At 48.3% G+C, this 27274-nt stretch overlaps 1 protein-coding gene across 1 annotated transcript; it reads right to left on the reverse strand.

Moving 5' to 3' along the window:
• LOC117727114 (T-lymphoma invasion and metastasis-inducing protein 2) lies at window positions 1–27057 on the reverse strand. Its single transcript, XM_034527181.1, has 22 exons — window positions 26014–27057; window positions 21224–21728; window positions 20648–20823; window positions 19960–20184; window positions 19655–19840; window positions 19446–19586; window positions 14136–14189; window positions 13822–13888; window positions 13585–13674; window positions 12357–12521; window positions 12072–12133; window positions 8457–8645; window positions 4733–4801; window positions 4498–4623; window positions 3641–3749; window positions 3395–3574; window positions 2376–2494; window positions 2130–2238; window positions 1993–2051; window positions 1499–1589; window positions 1324–1411; window positions 1–735 (listed from the first exon to the last, which is right to left on the reverse strand). Exons 1-22 carry the CDS (start codon window positions 27055–27057, stop codon window positions 198–200), a joined length of 4392 nt encoding a protein of 1463 aa, XP_034383072.1. The 3' UTR covers window positions 1–197.
• Between the last annotated feature and the right edge of the window lie 217 nt (window positions 27058–27274).

Genomic DNA, 27274 nt, shown 5'->3' on the forward strand with positions numbered 1-27274 from the left:
CCGTCGTCTGTGATGTTTCTTCATTCCCGTCGTCTGTGATGTTTCTTCATTCCCGTCGTCTGTGATGTTTCTTCATTCCCGTCGTCTGTGATCTCGTCAAGATGAGAGCAGTGTTTCAAGGACTTCCTGGTGATGGAGGTCAGAAACAGGAACTGGAGTTTTATTCCAGTAGTCTTGAAGATTCAGTCTTCTCCCCGTTAGCACGTTAGCTCGTTAGCCGTCCGTCTCCCCAACACGCTGTCATAGAAACAGTCTTCGCTAATCATGGAGGTCAAGCTCTGAACGCTGAAGTCTCTCTCCAGCAGACCGCCGAGGTCCAGCACTTCTCCTCCTGGACTTTGTCGCAGACTGGAGCTCCGTCTCTTAGCCCGGTTCCTCCGGTCGTCCGCTCCTCGCTGTGCCTTCTCCTCCTCCTTCTCCTCCTCCTCCTCGGTGAAGTTCAGCCTCTGCAGCTGAGCCTCCAGCTCGCCGGTCAGAGAGCAGAGTCTGGTCCTCTTCCCCGTCGGGGCGGCGGTGCCGCGGTTCGGCAGCAGAGGCTCCGAGCAGGTTTCCTTCCCGAGGAACCGACGGCCGTCTGCCGACGGATGAGGAGTCGTCCTCCTCTGCTGCCGCCTCCTCCAGGAGCTGCTCCTCTCGGCCGTCGACAGCCTGGTCCTCCTCAGGGAGCCGGCGGGCGCTCGCTCCCTGAGGAGGGAGCGCAGAGCTAGCAGCACACTGGCCTTCGTCTCCACACCACTGAAACACAAACTTCATTATTGATCGTAAATCAGAAAATAGAGAGCGCGTCCAAGATGACGTCTTCTGACCAAAAGATCGCAAAACAAAGAAGCAGCAACAAAGACAATTAATTGACAATCAACGAATATAAATTTAACCTTCAAAACGTCTTAAACGTCTTGCAGAGTTTGGTGAAGAGGACAACATGTCCCGACATTTAACTGGTCCTCACAAAGATAGAAGTACAAGAACACACACATTTAACTGGTCCTCACAAAGATAGAAGTACAAGAACACACACATTTAACTGGTCCTCACAAAAATAGAATTACAAGAACACACGCACGTGCACACGCACACACACGCACACACACATTACTACCCACCCACACACACGCACACACACATTCCCACCTATCCACCCACACACACACACACACATCTTTGATCATTAAATAAAATCACGAGTAGCTTCATGAAATGTTCTTTTTCAACATGAAGCTCATTCTACAAAGCTCTCCTGGCCCTGATCAAAGTGATTGATCCCTGATTGAGTACAAGGACAGCTGAGCCTTCTGGGTAAACCAGCGGTGGGATGTTTCCTACCTGCTGCAGAGCTGAAACACCGTCTCCGGCCGTCCCTCCAGCTCCGACCGGCTGTGGACCAGCTCCCACACACACTGGTCCTCTGAGCCTGGAAGCACAGAGCAGGTGTGTGAGTGAATGCAGCATGGCGCCCCCCGCTGGACACCACAGATGGACTCACCCATCGGCCACTGACCTGTGATGTTGGCCGGTCTGACCTGAACCGCCGACACTGGGATCAACCAGCGGAACCTGAAGGAGTCTGGGTCAGCTGAGCGGGAGGCGGTCTGTCCAAGACCAACATTAGAGAAAAACAACAACATGAATATTCAAATGTAAACGTGATGTTTAAAGAAGCTTCTCAAACTTCAAAAGATTCTCATTAAATCCTTTTTTGTAAGTAAAAAAATAAGAATAAAAGGTTCCATACTTTGAGGTTCATTTGTCCGACGGCTTGAAAATAAAAACCCTTAAAAATCACCACGATGCATTCACGGACAGTACGGCTTTTGAGAACTGCTCTCTGATTTCATCGCAGAAACCAAACAGACGAATCTGAAATCACTGACTGTCCCTGAACGCACCACAGTGAGTTACTGCTCCAGCTTGCAGCTGTTGTGGTGATTTCCAGTTGTTGTCAACAATAACACGATGAACGTACACAATAACAAGGAAGAGCAGCAGACTCACCGTCCTCTTCTTCAGCTTGCCGGTCTCCCGGTAGACCAGGATCACGGCCCGCTTGAACACTGAGGACACAACAAGGTGACAGGTGAGTCTCAGCCGGGCTCTCCTGGGCTCACGAGGCCATCGGAGTCGGGACCCACCGAACACGGTGAGCTCGGGTTCCTTCCTCAGGCGGCCCAGACTGGGGAGCGGGTTCAGCCAGACCACCGCCGAGTGGACCAGGAACTCCCCCATGGAGATCTCCGTCACCTGCAGGGGGGGGAGGGGGGTCCACCACAAACACAGCCGGGGGGTCGTCAGTGTGTGTGACGTGTGTGTGTGACGTGTGTGTGAGGTGTGTGTGTGACGACCTTGTGAGGTGTGTGTGTGTGTGTGTGTGTGTGTACCTGCTTGTCAGGTGAACTGTGCTCTGCAGCCAGCTGGTCGAACACGCAGCCGTAGTCCTCGTAGATCTTCTGCATCTCGTTGATGTGAGTCGCTACTTTCTCCATCGCTCTCAGCGCCTCTGTGTGGACGACAGGGGAACTACAGTCACAGAAATATTTATACAGGCACCTCTTCAGGGAACACTGTGTACAGGTGTGTGTGTACCTGTCAGGTGTGTGTGTGTACCTGGTGTGTGTGTACCTGTCAGGTGTGCGTGTACCTGGTTTGTGTGTACCTGTCAGGTGTGTGTGTGTACCTGGTGTGCGTGTACCTGTCAGGTGTGTGTGTTTACCTGGTGTGTGTGTACCTGGTGTGTGTGTACCTGTCAGGTGTGTGTGTACCTGGTGTGTGTGTACCTGTCAGGTGTGTGTGTACCTGGTGTGTGTGTACCTGTCAGATGTGTGTGTACCTGGTGTGTGTGTACATGTCAGGTGTGTGTGTACCAGCCAGGTGTGTGTGTACCTGGTGTGTGTGTACCTGGTGTGTGTGTACCTGGTGTGCATGTACCTGTCAGGTGTGTGTGTACCTGGTGTGTGTGTGTACCTGGTGTGTGTGTACATGTCAGGTGTGTGTGTACCTGCCAGGTGTGTGTGTACCTGGTGTGTGTGTACCTGGTGTGTGTGTACCTGGTGTGTGTGTACCTGGTGTGCGTGTACCTGTCAGGTGTGTGTGTACCTGGTGTGTGTGTACCTGGTGTGTGTGTACCTGGTGTGTGTGTACCTGTCATGTGTGTGTGTACCTGGTGTTTGTGTACCTGGTGTGTGTGTACCTGTCAGGTGTGTGTGTACCTGGTGTGTGTGTACCGGGTGTGTGTGTACCTGTCAGGTGTGTGTGTACCTGGTGTGTGTGTACCTGTCATGTGTGTGTGTACCTGTTAGGTGTGTGTGTACCTGGTGTGTGTGTACCTGGTGTGTGTGTACCTGTCAGGTGTGTGTGTGTACCTGTTAGGTGTGTGTGTACCTGTCAGGTGTGTGTGTACCTGTCAGGTGTGTGTGTTCGGGGCTCTTGGGGTCGGTCAGGGAGGCCAGCTCCCTCAGCAGCAGTGGATACTTCAGGACTCTCTGAACAGGTTTGATCAGGTACGACTCCAGAGACGACGAGTGCTGATTGGTCGGGTTCCTGGTCTCTAAGAAGTTCTTGAAGGCTCCGTCTGTCTTCGCTGTGGAAACGGACAATTTGTAACAAAGGAACGGCAGAACGTACCTGAGAGGCGGAGGAGACTCACCTCTCTCCAGGACCTTCTGGACCTTGATGTGGTTGGCACAGAAGCCGCTGTAGTGCTTGAAGTGGTCGGCGTAGAAGAGAAAAGATCCGCCCAACGAGAAGAGGAGGAGCTTCGAGGCAGGAGAGAGAACGGTTTGTCAAAACGATGAATCCACTCGGCCACTGAGCACCGAGAGCCGAGCTCACCTTCGACTGCTCAGGTGTCTCCGGGTGAGCACCGAGAGCCGAGCTCACCTTCGGCTGCTCAGGTGTCTCCGGGTGAGCACCGAGAGCCGAGCTCACCTTCGGCTGCTCAGGTGTCTCCGGGTGAGCACCGAGAGCCGAGCTCACCTTCGGCTGCTCAGGTGTCTCCGGGTGAGCACCGAGAGCCGAGCTCACCTTCGGCTGCTCAGGTGTCTCCGGGTGAGCACCGAGAGCCGAGCTCACCTTCGGCTGCTCAGGTGTCTCCGGGTGAGCACCGAGAGCCGAGCTCACCTTCGGCTGCTCAGGTGTCTCCGGGTGAGCACCGAGAGCCGAGCTCACCTTCGGCTGCTCAGGTGTCTCCGGGTGAGCACCGAGAGCCGAGCTCACCTTCGGCTGCTCAGGTGTCTCCGGGTGAGCACCGAGAGCCGAGCTCACCTTCGGCTGCTCAGGTGTCTCCGGGTGAGCACCGAGAGCCGAGCTCACCTTCGGCTGCTCAGGTGTCTCCGGGTGAGCACCGAGAGCCGAGCTCACCTTCGGCTGCTCAGGTGTCTCCGGGTGAGCACCGAGAGCCGAGCTCACCTTCGGCTGCTCAGGTGTCTCCGGGTGAGCACCGAGAGCCGAGCTCACCTTCGGCTGCTCAGGTGTCTCCGGGTGAGCACCGAGAGCCGAGCTCACCTTCAGCTGCTCAGGTGTCTCCGGGTGGCTGAAGTCGGGACAGGAGGAGATTCTCTCCTCCAGCGTCTGAAGGAAAACTCTCTGGAAGTCCAACATCTCCGGCAGGCTGCCGAACAACGCCTCCATCTGGGGGAGAGACGCTGGGGTCAGAGACGACGACGACAACGACAACAACAACGACAACAACAAGCACCTGAACGCCTCGTCAGCTCAACAGGTGTTGATGTATTTGTACCTCTTCTTTGCTAAGGAAGGTCTCCTTCTGCAGCGGAGTCAGGTAGACCTCAAACAGACGGACCAGGTCCTGAGACACGAGGAACACACACACACACACATACTAGTAACAATATCATAGTATTACTATCACTCTGAGAAGTACTAGGACCGATTACAGTGATGGATATAGTACTAGCAGTAGTATATATATATATATATATATATATATACTCTTATGGTAAGAGGAGAGTAAAATATGCTTTAGCATTAGCAGAAGTTTTAGTTACGGTAGTATTACTGTAGTAGTATTAATGCAGTAGTATTAATTAAAGTAGTATCACTGTAGTAGTAGTATTAGTTGCAGTAGTACTAGTTACCATAGAAAGACATACGACCAGTTCCTGGATTAGTATTGCAGTATTAGCAGTATTCAGTAGTAGTACTGCAGTAGTATTGCAGTACTCAGTAGTAGTACTCAGTAGTAGTACTCAGTAGTAGCAGTACTCAGTAGTAGTACTCAGTAGTAGTAGTACTCAGTAGTAGCAGTACTCAGTAGTAGTACTCAGTAGTAGTAGTACTCAGTAGTAGCAGTACTCAGTAGTAGTATTACAGTAGTAGTAGTACTCAGTAGTAGCAGTACTCAGTAGTAGTATTACAGTAGTAGTAGTACTCAGTAGTAGCAGTACTCAGTAGTAGTACTCAGTAGTAGTATTACAGTAGTAGTAGTACTCAGTAGTAGTAGTACTCAGTAGCAGTACTCAGTAGTAGTATTACAGTAGTAGTAGTACTCAGTAGTAGTAGTACTCAGTAGCAGTACTCAGTAGTAGCAGTACTCAGTAGTAGTACTCAGTAGTAGTATTACAGTAGTAGTAGTACTCAGTAGTAGTAGTACAGTAGTAGTAGTACTCAGTAGTAGTAGTACTCAGTAGCAGTACTCAGTAGTAGTAGTACTCAGTAGTAGTACTCAGTAGTAGTATTACAGTAGTAGTAGTACTCAGTAGTAGTAGTACTCAGTAGTAGTATTACAGTAGTAGTATTACAGTAGTAGTAGTACTCAGTAGTAGTAGTACTCTGTAGCAGTACTCAGTAGTAGCAGTACTCAGTAGTAGTATTCAGTAGTAGTATTAAAGTAGTAGTAGTACTCAGTAGTAGCAGTACTCAGTAGTAGTACTCAGTAGTAGTATTACAGTAGTAGTAGTACTCAGTAGTAGTAGTACTCAGTAGTAGTAGTACTCAGTAGTAGTATTACAGTAGTAGTAGTACTCAGTAGTAGTAGTACTGAGTAGTAGTAGTACTCAGTAGTAGTAGTACTCAGTAGTAGTACTCAGTAGTAGTATTACAGTAGTAGTATTACAGTAGTAGTAGTACTCAGTAGTAGTAGTACTCAGTAGTAGTACTCAGTAGTAGTATTACAGTAGTAGTATTACAGTAGTAGTAGTACTCAGTAGTAGTACTCAGTAGTAGTAGTACTCAGTAGTAGTAGTATTACAGTAGTAGTATTACAGTAGTAGTAGTACTCAGTAGTAGTATTACAGTAGTAGTAGTACTCAGTAGTAGTAGTACTCAGTAGCAGTACTCAGTAGTAGTAGTACTCAGTAGTAGTATTACAGTAGTAGTATTACTCAGTAGTAGTAGTATTACAGTAGTAGTATTACAGTAGTAGTAGTACTCAGTAGTAGTATTACATTAGTAGTATTACAGTAGTAGTAGTACTCAGTAGTAGTATTACAGTAGTAGTAGTACTCAGTAGTAGTATTACAGTAGTAGTACTCAGTAGTAGTATTACAGTAGTAGTACTCAGTAGTAGTATTACAGTAGTAGTAGTACTCAGTAGTAGTAGTACTCAGTAGTAGTATTACAGTAGTAGTATTACAGTAGTAGTAGTACTCAGTAGTAGTATTACAGTAGTAGTAGTACTCAGTAGTAGTAGTACTCAGTAGCAGTACTCAGTAGTAGTAGTACTCAGTAGTAGTATTACAGTAGTAGTATTACAGTAGTAGTAGTACTCAGTAGTATAGTAGTACTCAGTAGTATGGTAGTACTCAGTAGTATGGTAGTACTCAGTAGTATGGTAGTACTCAGTAGTATAGTAGTACTCAGTAGTATAGTAGTAGTACACAGTAGTATGGTAGTACTCAGTAGTAGTATTACAGTAGTAGTAGTACTCAGTAGTAGTATTACAGTAGTAGTACTCAGTAGTAGTATTACAGTAGTAGTAGTACTCAGTAGTAGTATTACAGTAGTAGTACTCAGTAGTAGTATTACAGTAGTAGTAGTACTCAGTAGTAGTGCTCAGTAGTAGTATTACAGTAGTAGTATTACAGTAGTAGTAGTACTCAGTAGTAGTATTACAGTAGCAGTACTCAGTAGTAGTAGTACTCAGTAGTAGTATTACAGTAGTAGTAGTACTCAGTAGTAGTAGTACTCAGTAGTAGTACTCAGTAGTAGTATTACAGTAGTAGTAGTACTCAGTAGTAGTAGTACTCAGTAGTAGTACTCAGTAGTAGTAGTACTCAGTAGTAGTAGTATTACAGTAGTAGTATTACAGTAGTAGTAGTACTCAGTAGTAGTATTACAGTAGTAGTAGTACTCAGTAGTAGTAGTAGTACTCAGTAGTAGTAGTATTACAGTAGTAGTATTACAGTAGTAGTACTCAGTAGTAGTAGTACTCAGTAGTAGTACTCAGTAGTAGTAGTACTCAGTAGTAGTAGTACTCAGTAGTAGTAGTATTACAGTAGTAGTATTACAGTAGTAGTATTACAGTAGTAGTACTCAGTAGTAGTATTACAGTAGTAGTAGTATTACAGTAGTAGTATTACAGTAGTAGTACTCAGTAGTAGTATTACAGTAGTAGTAGTATTACAGTAGTAGTACTCAGTAGTAGTACTCAGTAGTAGTAGTACTCAGTAGTAGTACTCAGTAGTAGTACTCAGTAGTAGTAGTACTCAGTAGTAGTACTCAGTAGTAGTACTCAGTAGTAGTAGTACTCAGTAGTAGTAGTACTCAGTAGTAGTATTACAGTAGTAGTAGTACTCAGTAGTAGTACTCAGTAGTAGTAGTACTCAGTAGTAGTAGTATTACAGTAGTAGTATTACAGTAGTAGTATTACAGTAGTAGTACTCAGTAGTAGTATTACAGTAGTAGTAGTATTACAGTAGTAGTACTCAGTAGTAGTACTCAGTAGTAGTAGTACTCAGTAGTAGTACTCAGTAGTAGTACTCAGTAGTAGTAGTACTCAGTAGTAGTACTCAGTAGTAGTACTCAGTAGTAGTAGTACTCAGTAGTAGTAGTACTCAGTAGTAGTATTACAGTAGTAGTAGTACTCAGTAGTAGTAGTACTCAGTAGTAGTACTCAGTAGTAGTACTCAGTAGTAGTAGTACTCAGTAGTAGTACTCAGTAGTAGTACTCAGTAGTAGTAGTACTCAGTAGTAGTATTACAGTAGTAGTACTCAGTAGTAGTATTACAGTAGTAGTAGTATTACAGTAGTAGTATTACAGTAGTAGTACTCAGTAGTAGTACTCAGTAGTAGTACTCAGTAGTAGTAGTACTCAGTAGTAGTACTCAGTAGTAGTACTCAGTAGTAGTAGTACTCAGTAGTAGTATTACAGTAGTAGTATTACAGTAGTAGTAGTACTCAGTAGTAGTAGTACTCAGTAGTAGTAGTACTCAGTAGTAGTACTCAGTAGTAGTACTCAGTAGTAGTACTCAGTAGTAGTAGTACTCAGTAGTAGTAGTACTCACCTTGACGTAGGACTTCTCCGTGTCGACCAGTTCCTGGATGACTTTACGCAGACGCTGACACGCGCTCAGGTGGGCGGGGCTTGCGGGCTGCATGGCGGCGTCTCGGCCGTACGGGTTCCTGGGAACATCGGCCTCCGCCGCTCGGCATTCTGGGAAGGTTTGGTAGAGGGTGGGAACCCGCTGCACGTTCTAAAGGGAACAAAGTACAACCAGTCCAATAACTGCTTACAGAAACATGTACTTTTACTCTTGATCACAAAGTACATTGAAGTACATCTGAAGAAACACAGAACGCGTCCAACCTCACAGGAAACAACTCAACATGGACGCGTACGACTGTGAAGAGGGTTCCTGAACGCACCGTGAAACAGGAAGTAGAACTCTCACTTCAGCTGACGTTGAGAATGTACACGAATAAAAACACTGAAATACTGCAGGAAAGACTGAAGGAGATATATGAGTATACATATACTAGCAGTACTAAAGGAGATATATGAGTATACATATACTAGCAGTACTAAAGGTGATATATGAGTATACATATACTAGCAGTACTAAAGCTGATATATGAGTATACATATACTAGCAGTACTGAAGGTGATATATGAGTATACATATACTAGCAGTACTAAAGGTGATATATGAGTATACATATACTAGCAGTACTAAAGGAGATATATGAGTATACATATACTAGCAGTACTAAAGGAGATATATGAGTATACATATACTAGCAGTACTGAAGGAGATATATGAGTATACATATACTAGCAGTACTAAAGGAGATATATGAGTATACATATACTAGCAGTACTAAAGGAGATATATGAGTATACATATACTAGCAGTACTAAAGGAGATATATAAGTATACATATACTAGCAGTACTAAAGGAGATATATGAGTATACATATACTAGCAGTACTAAAGGAGATATATGAGTATACATATACTAGCAGTACTGAAGGAGATATATGAGTATACATATACTAGCAGTACTAAAGGAGATATATGAGTATACATATACTAGCAGTACTAAAGGAGATATATGAGTATACATATACTAGCAGTACTAAAGGAGATATATAAGTATACATATACTAGCAGTACTAAAGGAGATATATGAGTATACATATACTAGCAGTACTAAAGGTGATATATGAGTATACATATACTAGCAGTACTAAAGGAGATATATGAGTATACATATACTAGCAGTACTGAAGGAGATATATGAGTATACATATACTAGCAGTACTAAAGGTGATATATGAGTATACATATACTAGCAGTACTAAAGGAGATATATGAGTATACATATACTAGCAGTACTAAAGGAGATATATGAGTATACATATACTAGCAGTACTGAAGGAGATATATGAGTATACATATACTAGCAGTACTAAAGGAGATATATGAGTATACATATACTAGCAGTACTAAAGGAGATATATGAGTATACATATACTAGCAGTACTAAAGGAGATATATAAGTATACATATACTAGCAGTACTAAAGGAGATATATGAGTATACATATACTAGCAGTACTAAAGGTGATATATGAGTATACATATACTAGCAGTACTAAAGGTGATATATGAGTATACATATACTAGCAGTACTGCAATAGTATTAGTTGCAGTAGTATCACGGTAGTATTACAGTAGTATGAGTTGCAGTAGGAGTACTGCAGTAGTATCACTGTAGTACTAGGAAAGAGTGGACAGCTCAACATGTGACTGAGGCAGTAGTGGAGGAAGTACTCAGTACTAATACCACAGTGTATAAATACATCAGTTGTATCTTTATGTGTACATCATAATGTATTTGGTGGTAATATTTAGTTTTATTAATCTGTGAAGTAACAAAGCTGTCAGATAAAAAGTCAAATATTCCCTCTGAGGTTTGGTGGAGAAGTACAAAGTAACGGTAAATGAAAATACTCTTGATGAGTACAAGTACCTCATTCTAGTACTACAGCACAGTACTGGAGTATCCAGCAGAGAACAGTTTACCGAGAGGCCGCCGGCCGGCTGCCGGCAGCTCAGGCAGCACGCCGCCTCCCCACCCTCCTGCTGCTCCTCCAGCGCCTCCTCGTCCTCCTCCGGCGGCAGCACCCAGCACAGGGCGCCCATGGTGCGGCAGCAGGAGGTCGGGGAGGCCTCGGCCGGGGTCAAAGGTCGCCTCCCGCAGCCGGTCAACAACAACATCTAGGAGTCGTCTCCGGTTGAACCAGAGGACGCCATTAATCCTCCTCGTTCAGAACGTACACACTGGAGGGGTAAGCCCGGATTACCTGACGCAGGTCATGTGACGCAGGTCAGGAGACGCAGGTCATGTGACACCGGTGATGTGACACCAGTCATGTGACGCAGGTCAGGAGACACCGGTCACATGACACCAATCATGTGACGCAGGTCAGGAGACGCCAGTCATGTGACGCAGGTCAGGAGACGCCAGTCACGTGACACCAGTCATGTGACGCAGGTCAGGAGATGCCAGTCACGTGACGCAGGTCAGGAGACGCCAGTCATGTGACGCAGGTCAGGAGATGCCAGTCACGTGACGCAGGTCAGGAGACGCCAGTCATGTGACACCAGTCATGTGACACAGGTCAGGAGACGCCAGTCACGTGACACCAGTCATGTGACGCAGGTCAGGAGATGCCAGTCATGTGACGCAGATCAGGAGACGCCAGTCACGTGACGCAGGTCAGGAGACACCAGTCATGTGACGCAGGTCAGGAGATGCCAGTCACGTGACGCAGGTCAGGAGACACCAGTCATGTGACGCAGGTCAGGAGATGCCAGTCACGTGACGCAGGTCAGGAGACGCCAGTCATGTGACGCAGGTCAGGAGATGCCAGTCACGTGACGCAGGTCAGGAGACACCAGTCATGTGACGCAGGTCAGGAGACACCAGTCATGTGACACCAGTCATGTGACGCAGGTCAGGAGACGCAGGTCATGTGACAACAGTCATGTGACGCAGGTCAGGAGACACCAGTCACGTGACACCAGTCATGTGACGCAGGTCAGGAGACACCAGTCATGTGACGCAGGTCAGGAGACACCAGTCATGTGACACCAGTCATGTGACGCAGGTCAGGAGACGCAGGTCATGTGACAACAGTCATGTGACGCAGGTCAGGAGACACCGGTCATGTGACAACAGTCATGTGACGCAGGTCAGGAGACACCGGTCATGTGACAACAGTCATGTGACGCAGGTCAGGAGACACCAGTCATGTGACGCAGGTCAGGAGACGCAGGTCAGGAGACACCGGTCATGTGACACCGGTCATGTGACACCGGTCATGTGACGCAGCGTCCTCTTCAAAATAAAACACACCTTCCTCTTCAAAATAAAACACAGCTATCCTTTCAAAATAAAACACAGCTATCCTTTCAAAATAAAACACAGCTATCCTTTCAAAATAAAACACAGTTTAAAGCCGAGCGAGACAGAACGTCTTTGTCTTCACTCTCACACAGATTCCCACTATCACACACGCAACACACACACACACACACACACACACACACACACAGACACACACACACACACACACACACACACACACACACACACTGAACAGGTAAAGCTCACCTGTCTTCGCAGCTCGTCGTCACAAACAGGAAACGGGACGTCTGTGGAATCAAGCTCAGGTTCTAAATGATGTAGAATAATAAGTTACACAATAGATATAGACGTCCTGAATGTGACCTCTGACCTCTGACTTGCTCTCAGAGGTCAGAGGTCAACATGACTGAGATAAACCAGCCGACTACTTCCTGTCTGCTTTACTGACACAATGAGTCACTTCAAGTACTTTTGAATGTTAACGTTCGACTATGCACTCGTGCCGTGAACCTGGATCTGTGCCTCTCGTACCGATGCTGGTCCAGGTCTGGAGGTCCAGGGGGCCAGCGGGCTCCCGGTCCCTCTGGAGCCGCAGCGTGAGCTTCTGGTGGCTGAAGAGGCTCTGCATCAGGTCCAGGTCCAGTCCGGACACACCGGCCCCGTTCACCGCCAGGACCTGGTCTCCCGCCCTGAGGCCTGATGGGAAAAATAAGGTCACATGGTGCAACAGGAAGTCTGCTCATCCTTCACAATAAAACTCCATCCATGATGGAAACTGTTCCGCTTGTCTTTGACTAAAGAAGGAAGAGGGAGAGAAGGAAAGAGAAGGAGGGAGCACGAGGAGGAGCACACCTCCTCACACCTCCTCATGCTCCTCTTTAAAGCGTGAGGAGGAGCACACCTCCTCACACCTCCTCGTGCTCCTCTTTAAAGTGTGAGGAGGAGCACACCTCCTCGTGCTCCTCTTTAAAGCGTGAGGAGGAGCACACCTCCTCGTGCTGCTCTTTAAAGCGTGAGGAGGAGCACACCTCCTCATGCTCCTCATGCTCCTCTTTAAAGCGTGAGGAGGAGCACACCTCCTCACACCTCCTCATGCTCCTCTTTAAAGCGTGAGGAGGAGCACACCTCCCCGTGCTCCTCTTTAAAGCGTGAGGAGGAGCACACCTCCTCACACCTCCCCGTGTTCCTCTTTAAAGCGTGAGGAGGAGCACACCTCCTCGTGCTCCTCTTTAAAGCGTGAGGAGGAGCACACCTCCTCGTGCTCCTCTTTAAAGCGTGAGGAGGAGCACACCTCCTCGTGCTCCTCTTTAAAGCGTGAGGAGGAGCACACCTCCTCGTGCTCCTCTTTAAAGCGTGAGGAGGAGCACACCTCCTCGTGCTCCTCTTTAAAGCGTGAGGAGGAGCACACCTCCTCGTGCTCCTCTTTAAAGCGTGAGGAGGAGCACACCTCCCCGTGTTCCTCTTTAAAGCGTGAGGAGGAGCACACCTCCTCGTGCTCCTCTTTAAAGCGTGAGGAGGAGCACACCTCCTCGTGCTCCTCTTTAAAGCGTGAGGAGGAGCACACCTCCCCGTGCTCCTCTTTAAAGCGTGAGGAGGAGCACACCTCCCCGTGTTCCTCTTTAAAGCGTGAGGAGGAGCACACCTCCTCGTGCTCCTCTTTAAAGCGTGAGGAGGAGCACACCTCCTCGTGCTCCTCTTTAAAGCGTGAGGAGGAGCACACCTCCTCGTGCTCCTCTTTAAAGCGTGAGGAGGAGCACACCTCCTCTGGCCGACTGTCCCTCCGCGTCCACCTCGCTGACGTGGACCAGACTCCGCCCCTCCGCGTCCACGTGACCCGTCACCTTGAAGCCTGAACACAATGAATACGTCACATTTATGATATTCATCACTCCTCCTGGAACTTGATTGGTTCTCATCTCTGGAACTTGATTGGTTCTCATCTCTGGAACTTGATTGGTTCTCATCTCTGGAACTTGATTGGTTCTCATCTCCTCACCGAAGTCTTCTGAAGCGTCGAGCCGACAGATGTTCAGCGTGAAAACACCCGGAAGCTCGTCACGCGCCTGAGGAGCGAGGAGGAGGTTCAGACCAGCAGCAGATGACCTCGAATCGATTGATCGATACATTGATTCACCGTTGCAGATTAGATTCGAACAATTATAATAATAATAATAATAATAATAATAATAATAATAATAATGCGTTTAATTTATATAGCGCTTATATTATGGATTAAAATCTCAATTACTCATTAAAGCGACTGACTTTATTAAAGACGAGTTGTGAATAAACATGAGTCAGTGAACGCACCTGCAGAGCTGCAGGGCGTCCTGCAGGGGGCGCCGCCACCCTCGGTTTGCTTCTCTGTGGAAGGAAACACATTTTTATTAGTTATTAACTGAAGGTTCGTTTCAACTAATAGAGCTCTAGTGCAAGTCCAGACCCTCAGCCCGCATCGATTCCTGCCAATCATTCCTCACTCATTGTTTACTTGCTGTCATCGTCCTGCGCCGTCAATCATGACACCAGCTGCGCAGATCAGCTGATCCCCTCTATCCAATCAGCACACGGAAACGATGACACGGCTAGCCAATCATCTCGCTGCTGTCTCATTTAAATGTGACTGTCTCTACCTTCAGTTCTTTCATGTTGCTGTCACGCACCCCTCCACCTCCTCCTCCCCCCCTCCTCCCCATCTCCTCCTCCTCCCCCTCTCCTCCACCTCCCCACCTCCTCATCTCCTCCTCCTCCCCCTCTCCTCCACCTCCCCACCTCCTCATCTCCTCCTCCTCCCCCTCTCCTCCACCTCCCCACCTCCTCATCTCCTCCTCCTCCCCCTCTCCTCCACCTCCCCACCTCCTCATCTCCTCCTCCTCCCCCTCTCCTCCACCTCCCCACCTCCCCATCTCCTCCCCATCTCCTCCACCTCCCCACCTCCCCATCTCCTCCTCCTCCCCCTCTCCTCCACCTCCCCACCTCCCCATCTCCTCCTCCTCCCCCTCTCCTCCACCTCCCCACCTCCTCATCTCCTCCTCCTCCCCATCTCCTCCACCTCCCCACCTCCCCATCTCCTCCTCCTCCCCCTCTCCTCCACCTCCCCACCTCCCCATCTCCTCCTCCTCCCCATCTCCTCCTCCTCCCCCCCTCCTCCTCCTCCACCTCCCCACCTCCCCATCTCCTCCTCCTCCCCATCTCCTCCACCTCCCCACCTCCCCATCTCCTCCTCCTCCCCATCTCCTCCTCCTCCCCACCTCCCCATCTCCTCCTCCTCCCCACCTCCTCCTCCTCCCCACCTCCCCATCTCCTCCTCCTCCTCCTCCTCCTCCCCATCTCCTCCACCTCCCCATGGTCTAACCTCACACCCAGGACATGGTCTAACCTCACACCCAGGACATGGTCTAACCTCACATCCAGGACATGGTCTAACCTCACACCAGGACATGGTCTAACCTCACACCCAGGACATGGTCTAACCTCACATCCAGGACATGGTCTAACCTCACACCCAGGACATGGTCTAACCTCACACCCAGGACATGGTCTAACCTCACACCCAGGACATGGTCTAACCTCACACCCAGGACATGGTCTAACCTCACATCCAGGACATGGTCTAACCTCACACCCAGGACATGGTCTAACCTCACATCCAGGACATGGTCTAACCTCACACCCAGGACATGGTCTAACCTCACATCCAGGACATGGTCTAACCTCACACCAGGACATGGTCTAACCTCACACCAGGACATGGTCTAACCTCACACCAGGACATGGTCTAACCTCACACCCAGGACATGGTCTAACCTCACACCAGGACATGGTCTAACCTCACATCCAGGACATGGTCTAACCTCACACCAGGACATGGTCTAACCTCACATCCAGGACATGGTCTAACCTCACACCAGGACATGGTCTAACCTCACACCAATCAGCTTGTAGCTCCTTCACTTCGAGCTAAACACTCAAAGTCAGACTGTTTGCTGTGCTGGCTCCTCATTGGTGGAACGAGCTCCCCATTGACATCAGGACAGGAAGTCTCTACAGACTTTGTAGTTTAACGTTATTGAAGAAATTGTACTTGCTTGATTCTTGTTGTTCTATTGTTGTAATGTGATTTATATACTACTCAGAAAGAAGTAACTGCACCACACACACAAACACACACACACACACCACACACACATAAACACAAACACACACACCACACACACAAACACAAACAGACACACACACACAAACACAAACAGACACACACACACAAACACACACACACACACACACACAAACACACACACAAACACACACACACACACAAACACACACAAACACAAACAGACGCACACACAAACACACACACAAACACACACACACACACACAAACACAAACAGACACACACAAACACACACAAACACACACAAACACAAACACAAACACACACACACACAAACACAAACAGACACACACACACACACACACAAACAGACACACACACAAACACACACACACAAACACACACACACAAACACACACACAAACACACACACACACAAACACAAACACAAACACACACACACACACAAACACACAAAAAACACTTTGCTTCTAAATTCTGTTCCAAATCAAAGCCAAATTTAGCCCCAGGGCATCATGGGAAAAATGAGGGGTTGAGCTGAGCTGAAATTACAGGTTTGATGCAGTCGGTAATCAGAGCGGAGTCAGTCTGGAGTCTGAAGACCACGAACAGACAGTAAACACATCATCAACACTCCTTATAAGGAAGAATGGTCTGAACATCTTGTTGGTTTCCTTTTTTTATTGTTATGTGAATATTTGAACACGTCTTTGTTGTTCAGGACAAAATCTAATGCTTATTGAACTAATGACATATTTAATTTAAATGAACTGTGAGTCACATCATGACCAAACAACACAAGCTCTTTCTGGAAGGAACCGACCTTGTTCCTGTAACAATCCGTGACTGATGTCTGGTGTTGGTCTCTAAATGAAGTCCACATGTCCTCTGTGGGTCGGGACTGCCCGGAAACCTAAACCAGGTCCAGCTCACCGAATCCGACCTGTGAGGTCTCAGAGCTGAGAGACGTTAATCTAAATCAATCTGTTTGACTTTAGCAGCTGTTTGACCAGATTAGCTCTTTACAGTATACCCCTGAATGCAGCATTTAAACTGTGAGATGTTGACTGAGGAGAAAACATGTTGGCATTATATGTTATATGACACGTTTTTAAGGTTGTGAACCAAACTACTTGGTTCAGGAACGCAAAGACGTGATGCAACGACGTAACGCAACGACGTAACGCAACGACGTAACGCAACGACGTAACGCAACGACGTAACGCAACGACGTAACGCAACGACGTAACGCAACAACGTGATGTAACGACGTAACGCAACAACGTAACGCAACAACGTAACGCAACAACGTAACGCAACGACGTAACGCAACAACGTAACGCAACGACGTAACACAACAACGTAACGCAACAACGTAACGAAACGACGTAACGCAACGACGTAACGCAACGACGTAACGCAACGACGTAACGCAACGACGTAACGCAACGACGTAACGCAACGACGTAACGCAACGACATAACGCAATGTCGTAACGCAATGTCGTAACGCAATGTCGTAACGCAACAACGTAACGCAACAACGTAACGCAACGACGTAACGCAACAACGTAACGCAACGACGTAACGCAACGACGTAACGCAACGACGTAACGCAACGACGTAACGCAACGACGTAACGCAACGACGTAACGCAACGACGTAACGCAACGACGTAACGCAACAACGTGATGTAACGACGTAACGCAACGACGTGACGCAACGACGTGACGCAACGACGTAACGCAACGACGTGACGCAACGACGTGACGCAACGACGTGACGCAACGACGTAACGCAACAACGCAACGACGTAACGGCGCAACGACGTAACGGCGTAACGACGTGACGCAACGACGTGACGCAACGACGTAACGCAACGACGTAACGCAACGACGTAACGCAACGACGTAACGCAACGACGTAACGCAACAACGTAACGCAACGACGTAACGCAACGACGTAACGCAACGACGTAACGCAACGACGCAACAACGTAACGGCATAACAACGCAACGGCATAACAACGCAACGCCGTAACGCAACGCCGTAACGCAACGCCGTAACGCAACGCCGTAACGCAACGCCGTAACGCAACGCCGTAACGCAACGCCGTAACGCAACGCCGTAACGCAACGCCGTAACGCAACGCCGTAACGCAATGTCGTAACGCAACGCCGTAACGCAACGCCGTAATGCAACGCCGTAACGCAATGTCGTAACGCAACGCCGTAACGCAACGCCGTAACGCAATGTCGTAACGCAACGCCGTAACGCAACGCCGTAACGCAACGCCGTAACGCAACGCCGTAACGCAACGCCGTAACGCAACGCCGTAACGCAACGCCGTAACGCAACGCCGTAACGCAACGCCGTAACGCAACGCCGTAACGCAACGCCGTAACGCAACGCCGTAACGCAACGACGTAACGCAACGACGTTATGACTAGTGTGAATAACAGTTGCTCTTAGCAGACTTTCTAAAGTAACTTTAAGTAACGACATAACGTTACAACCGTAACCAAGCAACAAGCAAACAGACTTTTACATGTAGCATTAGGTAACCAGCGTAACGTTAACTTCCCGTTCCACACAGGACACTAACATTGGTCTGCTGGCTGAAGTGTTAGTTTGAGCCGCTCTCAGAGGACATTCTCTCGTGCTACACTACGTCACCTGCTCTGAAACAAACGTCAAATGTACAGAAATTGGTTCAAGTTCAACTTCTCTCACTGAGCTCTCTGATTGGTCGGTTTTCTGTAAAATGAAGGAAGCTACCAGCTGATCAAACCGCAGGCTGTCCTCGTACTTTATTCTCCCAGTGAAGCGAGTGTCAACAGGGAACATGTGTTCAGACAGACGTGTTACAGCATCCGACCGTCACAACACAATGCCAAAATAAACCAGAGACATTTATCTTCCTCTGGTTTCAGCCCCAAAAATAGATCCGTCGTTAAGAAGAGGGGGCCCCTCAGGAGCCGAGCATGATGGGAACTTGCAGAGGAGCCAAAGGTCTGCCTCAGGAAGACAAACGGCAGAGATCTGATGACCGTGGGATTAAGAACTGCATCAGAAACAGCTGCAAACGACCAGCAGCTGTTAGAGCGACCAATCAGCTGGCAGTATTTAGGGCACGATATCACAAAGTGTTTCTTTAAAAACACGTTTGAGTCCTAAAGTGGTTCAGAACAGACCAATGAGCGTCCAGCATCATCTGGCTGAGCAGCTTTCTTAGTGCTGTAAGTCTCAAAGAGATTTATGTGATGGAGGAGGCAGAGAGATGAACCCCGTGTGGTCGTGTGGAACATCAGGAAGCAGAAGGTTGGCTTCATGAGCTTACACTGAGAAGAGCTGCTGACTGGAGCCTCAAACCACTGCAGCAGAACTAATGAAATAACGGAGCTCATAATCGTGATAGCAGTTTAAATCCGTGCTAAATAAACCCACAGCGCGACCTTCCAGGTGGTCAGGTGTGTCCCTACCTGGGACGTGGAGGGTCTGGCATCCCTGCTGCGTCTCTTCAGTCCGTCCAGAGCCCTCAGAGAGGACGGAAGCCCCGCCCCCCTCCCGCTTCCTCCCGTCCCGCAGCGCCTCCTCATCGCCTCCTCGTCCCGGCTGCACACCTGAGGAACACGTCCAACGTGAGTCTGGAGACAGAGGACGGAGGCCGTCTGCTGGAGGAGGGTCTTACCAGAGCGTGGAAGGAGGACACGGAGAAGACCCTCAGGCGTCCCAGCATGCTCTTGGAGGGCCGGCTGGCCACAGCGAGGAGGCTCTTGGGGTTCGGCAGCTCGCCGCCCTGCAGGCTGGACAGATAGCAGCGCAGCCGGAACAGATCCAGGTTCAGCTTTTCCAGGTTCTGCTCCCACTGCTGGATCTGAACGGTCGGGACCAAACAGGGTCATTAATACATTTAGTATTTTTAATGGTCATCGATACAGGGAATCAAACCCGTGACCTCAAAGCTCCTTCCGGACCGGTCCGGCAGCAACTGACCTGGCTCTCCACGGACCTCCTGTTCTTGGCCTCCTTGATGACGGACAGCTGCAGCTCCGCCATCTTCTTCATCTTGCCGTCCATGTCGATGCTGTGCAGCAGTGAGCGGCTCTGGCAGCGCAGGAGGCGCAGCGTGTCCTCCTTCCCCTGGCGCCGCGCCAGCAGGGAGGCGCTCGCCGAGTGGATCGCCGTCACCCAGTTCTCCAGGTCGGTCTGGTTGGTGGCCTGCATAGGAGGAGGAGGAGGAGGAGGAGGAGGAGGAAAAAGAGGAGGAGGTGGAGGAGGAGGAGGAAAAAGAGGAGGAGGTGGAGGAGGAGGAGGAGGAGGAGAAGGAGGAAGAGGAGGAGGAGGTGGAGGTGGAGGTGGACGTGGAGGTGGAGGTGGAGGTGGAGGAGGAGGAGGAGGAGGAGGAGGAAGAGGAGAAGGAGGAGGAGGAGGAAGAGGAGGAGGTGGTGGAGGAGGAAGAGGAGGAGGAGGAGGAGGAGGAGGAGGAGGAAGAACATTTACATTTAATTGCCATTTTAAGTGCCTACTTTTATAAATATATATAGATATCTATATCTATACATAAATATATATGTATAAATTTAAGTACTACGAGCATGAAGTACCACGAGCATGAAGTACCACGAGCATGAAGTACCACGTTCAGGGACCCCTGAGACGGAGTGTAATAGTGCACGCTCACCTGGAGCAGGTGCACGTCTCCGTGCGCGTTGCTGAGGCAGAACACGTGCTCTCTCTTGGGGTGCTCGGGGACGGCCTGCACGAGGCCGTCGGCGGCCAGCAGGGCGAAGCGGGCCGAGAGCTCCCGGTCGGCGGCCACACTTTTACCGTAAGTCTCGTAAAACAGCAGCGAGCAACCTGAGGAGAATAACAGAATAATACTGTAGTTCTTAATCCCACGGTCACTTTATAGTTCAGGTTCAACCTGAGGAGAATAACAGAATAATACTGTAGTTCTTAATCCCACGGTCACTTTATAGTTCAGGTTCAACCTGAGGAGAATAACAGAATAATACTGTAGTTCTTAATCCCACGGTCACTTTATAGTTCAGGTTCAACCTGAGGAGAATAACAGAATAATACTGTAGTTCTTAATCCCACGGTCACTTTATAGTTCAGGTTCAACCTGAGGAGAATAACAGAATAATACTGTAGTTCTTAATCCCACGGTCACTTTATAGTTCAGGTTCAACCTGAGGAGAATAACAGAATAATACTGTAGTTCTTAATCCCACGGTCACTTCCTGATGTAACGTACCTCTCAGAGTGACCCAGTAGTGTCTCCACCTGCGTCGAGGCACCAGCTCCAGCTTCCTGTCTCTGCTGACGGTGATGAGAGCTTTAAAGGAGAGCCACCCGGCCCGTCGCACCGCGCCCTGCTCCTCCTCAAGCAGGACGTCCAGCTGCTCGCCTCCTCCTCCCACCTCCTCCTCCTCCTCCTCCTCCTCCTCCTCCTCCTCCTCCTCCTCCTCCTCCTCCTCCTCCTCCTCTGACAGCTCCGTCAGTTCAGCTGTGCTGCTGCAGCCCGTCTCCAGCTCCTGCATGAAGTTTTCATAGACGTTCTGCCGTTGGACGTCGTTGCTCTGGTTCTGGTTCAGGTTCAGGCTCCTGTAGGAGCCACAGTGAGCTGCTGGGAACTGGTTCTGGTCCAGGCTCCTGGAGGAGCCACAGTGAGCTGATGGAAACTGGTTCTGCTTGAGGTTCAGGGTGTGGAGAGGGTTGGAGGACCACAAGGTGCTGGTGGTGTCGCTGCCGTTAGTCTCCTGAGGAAGAACCGTTTTTATTATTTACTGTTATAATATTATTATCCATCCATCCATCCATCCATTTTCAATACCGCTTATCCTCATTAGGGTCGCGGGGGCGCTGGAGCCTATCCCAGCTGACATAGGGCGAAGGCAGGGAACACCCTGGACAGGCCGCCAGTCCATCGAGGGCATATAATATTATTATGTTTAATGTTATTATTAATAATTAACTAAAGGAACATTAAATACCACCCTTCAACACAAACCTCAGATTAAGTCTGCAGATATTTTACAGCGGGAGTAATACGTATTGAACACGTCACCGTTGCTTTTGACATGAAATGTTGCAGAGAGATCCAGACACACAAAGACAACCGAACCAGGAGATCCAGACACACAAAGACAACCGAACCAGGAGATCCAGACACACAAAGACAACCGAACCAGGAGATCCAGACGCACACAAAGACAACCAAACCAGGAGATCCAGACACACAAAGACAACCAAACCAGGAGATCCAGACACACAAAGACAACCAAACCAGGAGATCCAGACACACAAAGACAACCAAACCAGGAGATCCAGACACACACAAAGACAACCAAACCAGGAGATCCAGACACACAAAGACAACCGAACCAGGAGATCCAGACGCACACAAAGACAACCAAACCAGGAGATCCAGACACACAAAGACAACCAAACCAGGAGATCCAGACACACACAAAGACAACCAAACCAGGAGATCCAGACACACAAAGACAACCAAACCAGGAGATCCAGACACACAAAGACAACCGAACCAGGAGATCCAGACACACAAAGACAACCCAAACCAGGAGATCCAGACACACACAAAGACAACCAAACCAGGAGATCCAGACACACAAAGACAACCAAACCAGGAGATCCAGACACACAAAGACAACCGAACCAGGAGATCCAGACACACACAAAGACAACCAAACCAGGAGATCCAGACACACAAAGACAACCAAACCAGGAGATCCAGACACACAAAGACAACCAAACCAGGAGATCCAGACACACAAAGACAACCGAACCAGGAGATCCAGACACACAAAGACAACCACACCAGGAGATCCAGACACACAAAGACAACCGAATTAGGAGATCCAGACACACACAAAGACAACCAAACCAGGAGATCCAGACACACAAAGACAACCAAACTAGGAGATCCAGACACACAAAGACAACCGAACTAGGAGATCCAGACACACAAAGACAACCAAACCAGGAGATCCAGACACACAAAGACAACCGAACCAGGAGATCCAGACACACACAAAGACAACCAAACCAGGAGATCCAGACACACACAAAGACAACCAAACCAGGAGATCCAGACACACAAAGACAACCAAACCAGGAGATCCAGACACACAAAGACAACCAAACCAGGAGATCCAGACACACAAAGACAACCGAACCAGGAGATCCAGACACACAAAGACAACCAAACCAGGAGATCCAGACACACAAAGACAACCAAACCAGGAGATCCAGACGCACACAAAGACAACCGAACCAGGAGATCCAGACACACACAAAGACAACCAAACCAGGAGATCCAGACACACACAAAGACAACCAAACCAGGAGATCCAGACACACAAAGACAACCACACCAGGAGATCCAGACACACAAAGACAACCGAACCAGGAGATCCAGACGCACACAAAGACAACCGAACCAGGAGATCCAGACACACACAAAGACAACCAAACCAGGAGATCCAGACACACACAAAGACAACCAAACCAGGAGATCCAGACACACAAAGACAACCACACCAGGAGATCCAGACACACACAAAGACAACCAAACCAGGAGATCCAGACACACAAAGACAACCGAACCAGGAGATCCAGACACACAAAGACAACCCAAACCAGGAGATCCAGACACACAAAGACAACCAAACCAGGAGATCCAGACGCACACAAAGACAACCGAACCAGGAGATCCAGACACACACAAAGACAACCAAACCAGGAGATCCAGACACACACAAAGACAACCAAACCAGGAGATCCAGACACACACAAAGACAACCAAACCAGGAGATCCAGACACACAAAGACAACCAAACCAGGAGATCCAGACGCACACAAAGACAACCAAACCAGGAGATCCAGACACACAAAGACAACCGAACCAGTAGATCCAGACACACAAAGACAACCAAACCGGGAGATCCAGACACACAAATACAACCAAACCAGGAGATCCAGACACACACAAAGACAACCAAACCAGGAGATCCAGACACACAAAGACAACCAAACCAGGAGATCCAGACGCACACAACCAAACCAGGAGATCCAGACACACACAAAGACAACCAAAACCAGGAGATCCAGACACACACAAAGACAACCAAACCAGGAGATCCAGACACACACAAAGACAACCAAACCAGGAGATCCAGACACACAAAGACAACCAAACCAGGAGATCCAGACACACAAAGACAACCAAACCAGGAGATCCAGACACACAAAGACAACCAAACCAGGAGATCCAGACACACAAAGACAACCAAACCAGGAGATCCAGACGCACACAACCAAACCAGGAGATCCAGACACACACAAAGACAACCAAAACCAGGAGATCCAGACACACAAAGACAACCGAACCAGGAGATCCAGGAGACCTTTCCAAAGCCTTCGACCCAGTAAACCATAATATTCTATTGGAAAAGCTGCATAAATATGGATTTCATGACATTGCATACAAATGGTTACAAAGTTATGTCTCCAACAGAAGACAGTTTGTTTGTGATAAAGGTTACTCAAACAAAGCTAGTCTAATATGTGGGGTTCCACAGGGGTCCATTCTTGGTCCATTATTATTCCTAATTCATATTAATGATTTGTCCAACATGTCAAAGTATTTGTCCGATAATGTTTGCTGATGACACAACCCTAGTTCTCTCCCATTCAAATTTCAATTATCTGATTATGGAAGCTAATGCAGGTTTAACTGCATATGCTACATGGTTCAAATTAAATAAGCTATCTTTGAATATTAAAAAATCTAATTTTATTATTTTCAGTGGCAAAAAATCTTACTCGAAGGATTTATCTAAAATTAAAATTGAATCTCTTGAGATGCCTCAAGTGTCATCTACAACATTTCTATGAATTCTTATTAATGAAAGTTTTAGTTGGAGTAAACATATTGACTGTGCTAGTAGAACAATAAACAAATATATTGGAATCATAAAGAGGGTTAAACATCTTGTCTCTGCAAACTGTCTCCTTATTCTTTATTACAGTTTAATTGATTCTTATCTTTCATACTGCAATATAGTACCTTCTGAATCGTTTAGTTAGGATTGCAACCCGATCACAGTCTCACATCTCAGCTGCTCCTTTATTTCACAAACTGCAGATTCTCACTATTTATGACATTAACATTTCTTTAACTTGCATTTTCATATAAGGAAGGAAGGAAATATTCCTGATCATTTCAGGACCTTCTTCAAAGTGAATTCACAGATTAATTCTTACTCAACTCGTCAATCTTCACATCTTCACCCTCCTAAATTACTGACTAGCAGAGGTCAATTCTCTATTAGATTTCGAGGAACTAAATTATGGAATGATTTTTCCCACCTAACAAAGAAATGTCATTCTATAAAATGTTTCAAAAATGGCCTAAAAGCAAGTCTAATTGCTGTTTTGTTAGGGATCAGTGTTCATGTCTTTCTTTAGCTGTATCAACATGTTGAGCTGTTTCACTCATGGGGACTTGGAGCATTCCCATTGCTTAGGAAATGCCACAGGACGCTAGAATCCACTTTCACATGCACACACATGCACCAGACTCCGTAGAATTACATTATTTTTCTTTCTTACTTTTTTCTTTTGTTGTCTATCTTATGCATTTTTCATTTTATATTTTAATAAAATAAAATATGCAGGAATCAATAACCTAAATATAAGTTATTACCTTGTTTATGCAGTTTGTTTCTCTGCTGCCGTCATTAATAAAGTGTTTATAACCCCCAGAATGGTCTGCATGGCCACTAAACCGGATGATCTCCTCGACCACGAGGGATATTTGAATAATGTCAACAATATAATATACACAAACCTCTTGTGATATTAGTTAAGACGTTTAAATAGCAGTATATGTGTTACTGGTTTATTGGTTGATGATAGATACACCCCATACTACTATCATTAACTCTTACCATTTCTTTCACATGTATCTTCTCATTTTAAATCCATCACTTCCTGTCATGTGACAATCATGTGACTCACCTGGATCCTCCTCTTCTTCCTGCTCAGACTTCCTGTCCAGTCGCTGAGTCGTCTGATTCGGTTCTTCAGGAAGTCCTTGCGGTTGTTCCCGGTGGCGGCGGCGGGCTCGACCCTGCGGCAGGGGAGCGTCACAGATGAGTAGCGCTGCTCCCCGCCTCCTCCTGACTCCTCCTCCTCCCGGATGGCATCATCCAGCAGCAGTAGCGCCGTGGCGTCCGGCGTGGTGGGGAAGGCGGGCGGCGCATTGTGGCAAACGCCGTCCAGCAAGGAGGACGACGACGGCGAAGCCAGGCCAAAGTCTCTCAGGTCGGCCTGCAGGACCACCGAGTCTCCGATGCCGCTGTCCTCCGTTCGCCCCGAGGAGCAGGTGTTGTAGCCGGTGGTGGGGAAGACGAGGCCGGAGTCGGATCCAGGTGCGTCCACCTGGGTCGAGAAGACGGTGTTGTACCCGCTGCTGGTGGCGGCGGTCTCCTCGGTGAACCGGCTCGCCACGCTCTGCCGGCAGACGAACACGTTGTCGGCCAGCTCGCCGCCGGTCCCCCACGGGGAGTCGTACCAGGAGCCGTCGGAGCTGAGCGAGCTGCCTTTACTGGTGCGGAGGGAGGGCTCGTTACCTGCAGTGGTGCCGGTTGCGGCGGTGGCGAAGAGGCCCTGCGGCTCCAAGGGGACTCCCCTGGCGTTGCTGAACTCCACCCTCATGCTGCCGTCTTTGCTGAGCAGCACCTTCGGGCTGCCGCCACTCTCCACGGAGGTCCGCTCTGGGCCGCCGGCGGCCTCCACGAACTGGTTATTTCTGAGGAACCTCGGAGGAGATCCGGATCCTCCTCTGGTGGCTTTGGCTGCCTGCTCATAATGCCAGGAGGTGAACGGCGGACCGGCGGTGTGCTGGTTCAGGTAGCTGCTCCCCCGGCTCCTGCTTCCCCCCTGGCTGCTCCTCCACCAGCTGCGAGCCGACGGCACCTCCTCCCTCCTGGAGGAAAACCGGAGGGAGGAGGAGGACTTGGCAGGAGGGACGAAGCTGCTGTGACTGTCTGTGTTTCCCATCGCAGCCTGGTGGAGACAGACGGAGACGTAAACTACTATCCACCTCCCAGAAAACCTTCTGGAAATACTCACAGCGATACCGATTTGTAGCTTCATCAAGGAAACCCAACGCTACTCCTCAGAACTACTTTGCACCGTGTATTACTACTGTTAATACTACTGTTAATACTACTGTTAATACTACTAACTTTACCACCAGGACCAGATTGTACCCCCG

This window comes from Cyclopterus lumpus, chromosome 24 (genome assembly GCF_009769545.1).
Source record: "Cyclopterus lumpus isolate fCycLum1 chromosome 24, fCycLum1.pri, whole genome shotgun sequence".
Taxonomy (NCBI): domain Eukaryota; kingdom Metazoa; phylum Chordata; class Actinopteri; order Perciformes; family Cyclopteridae; genus Cyclopterus; species Cyclopterus lumpus.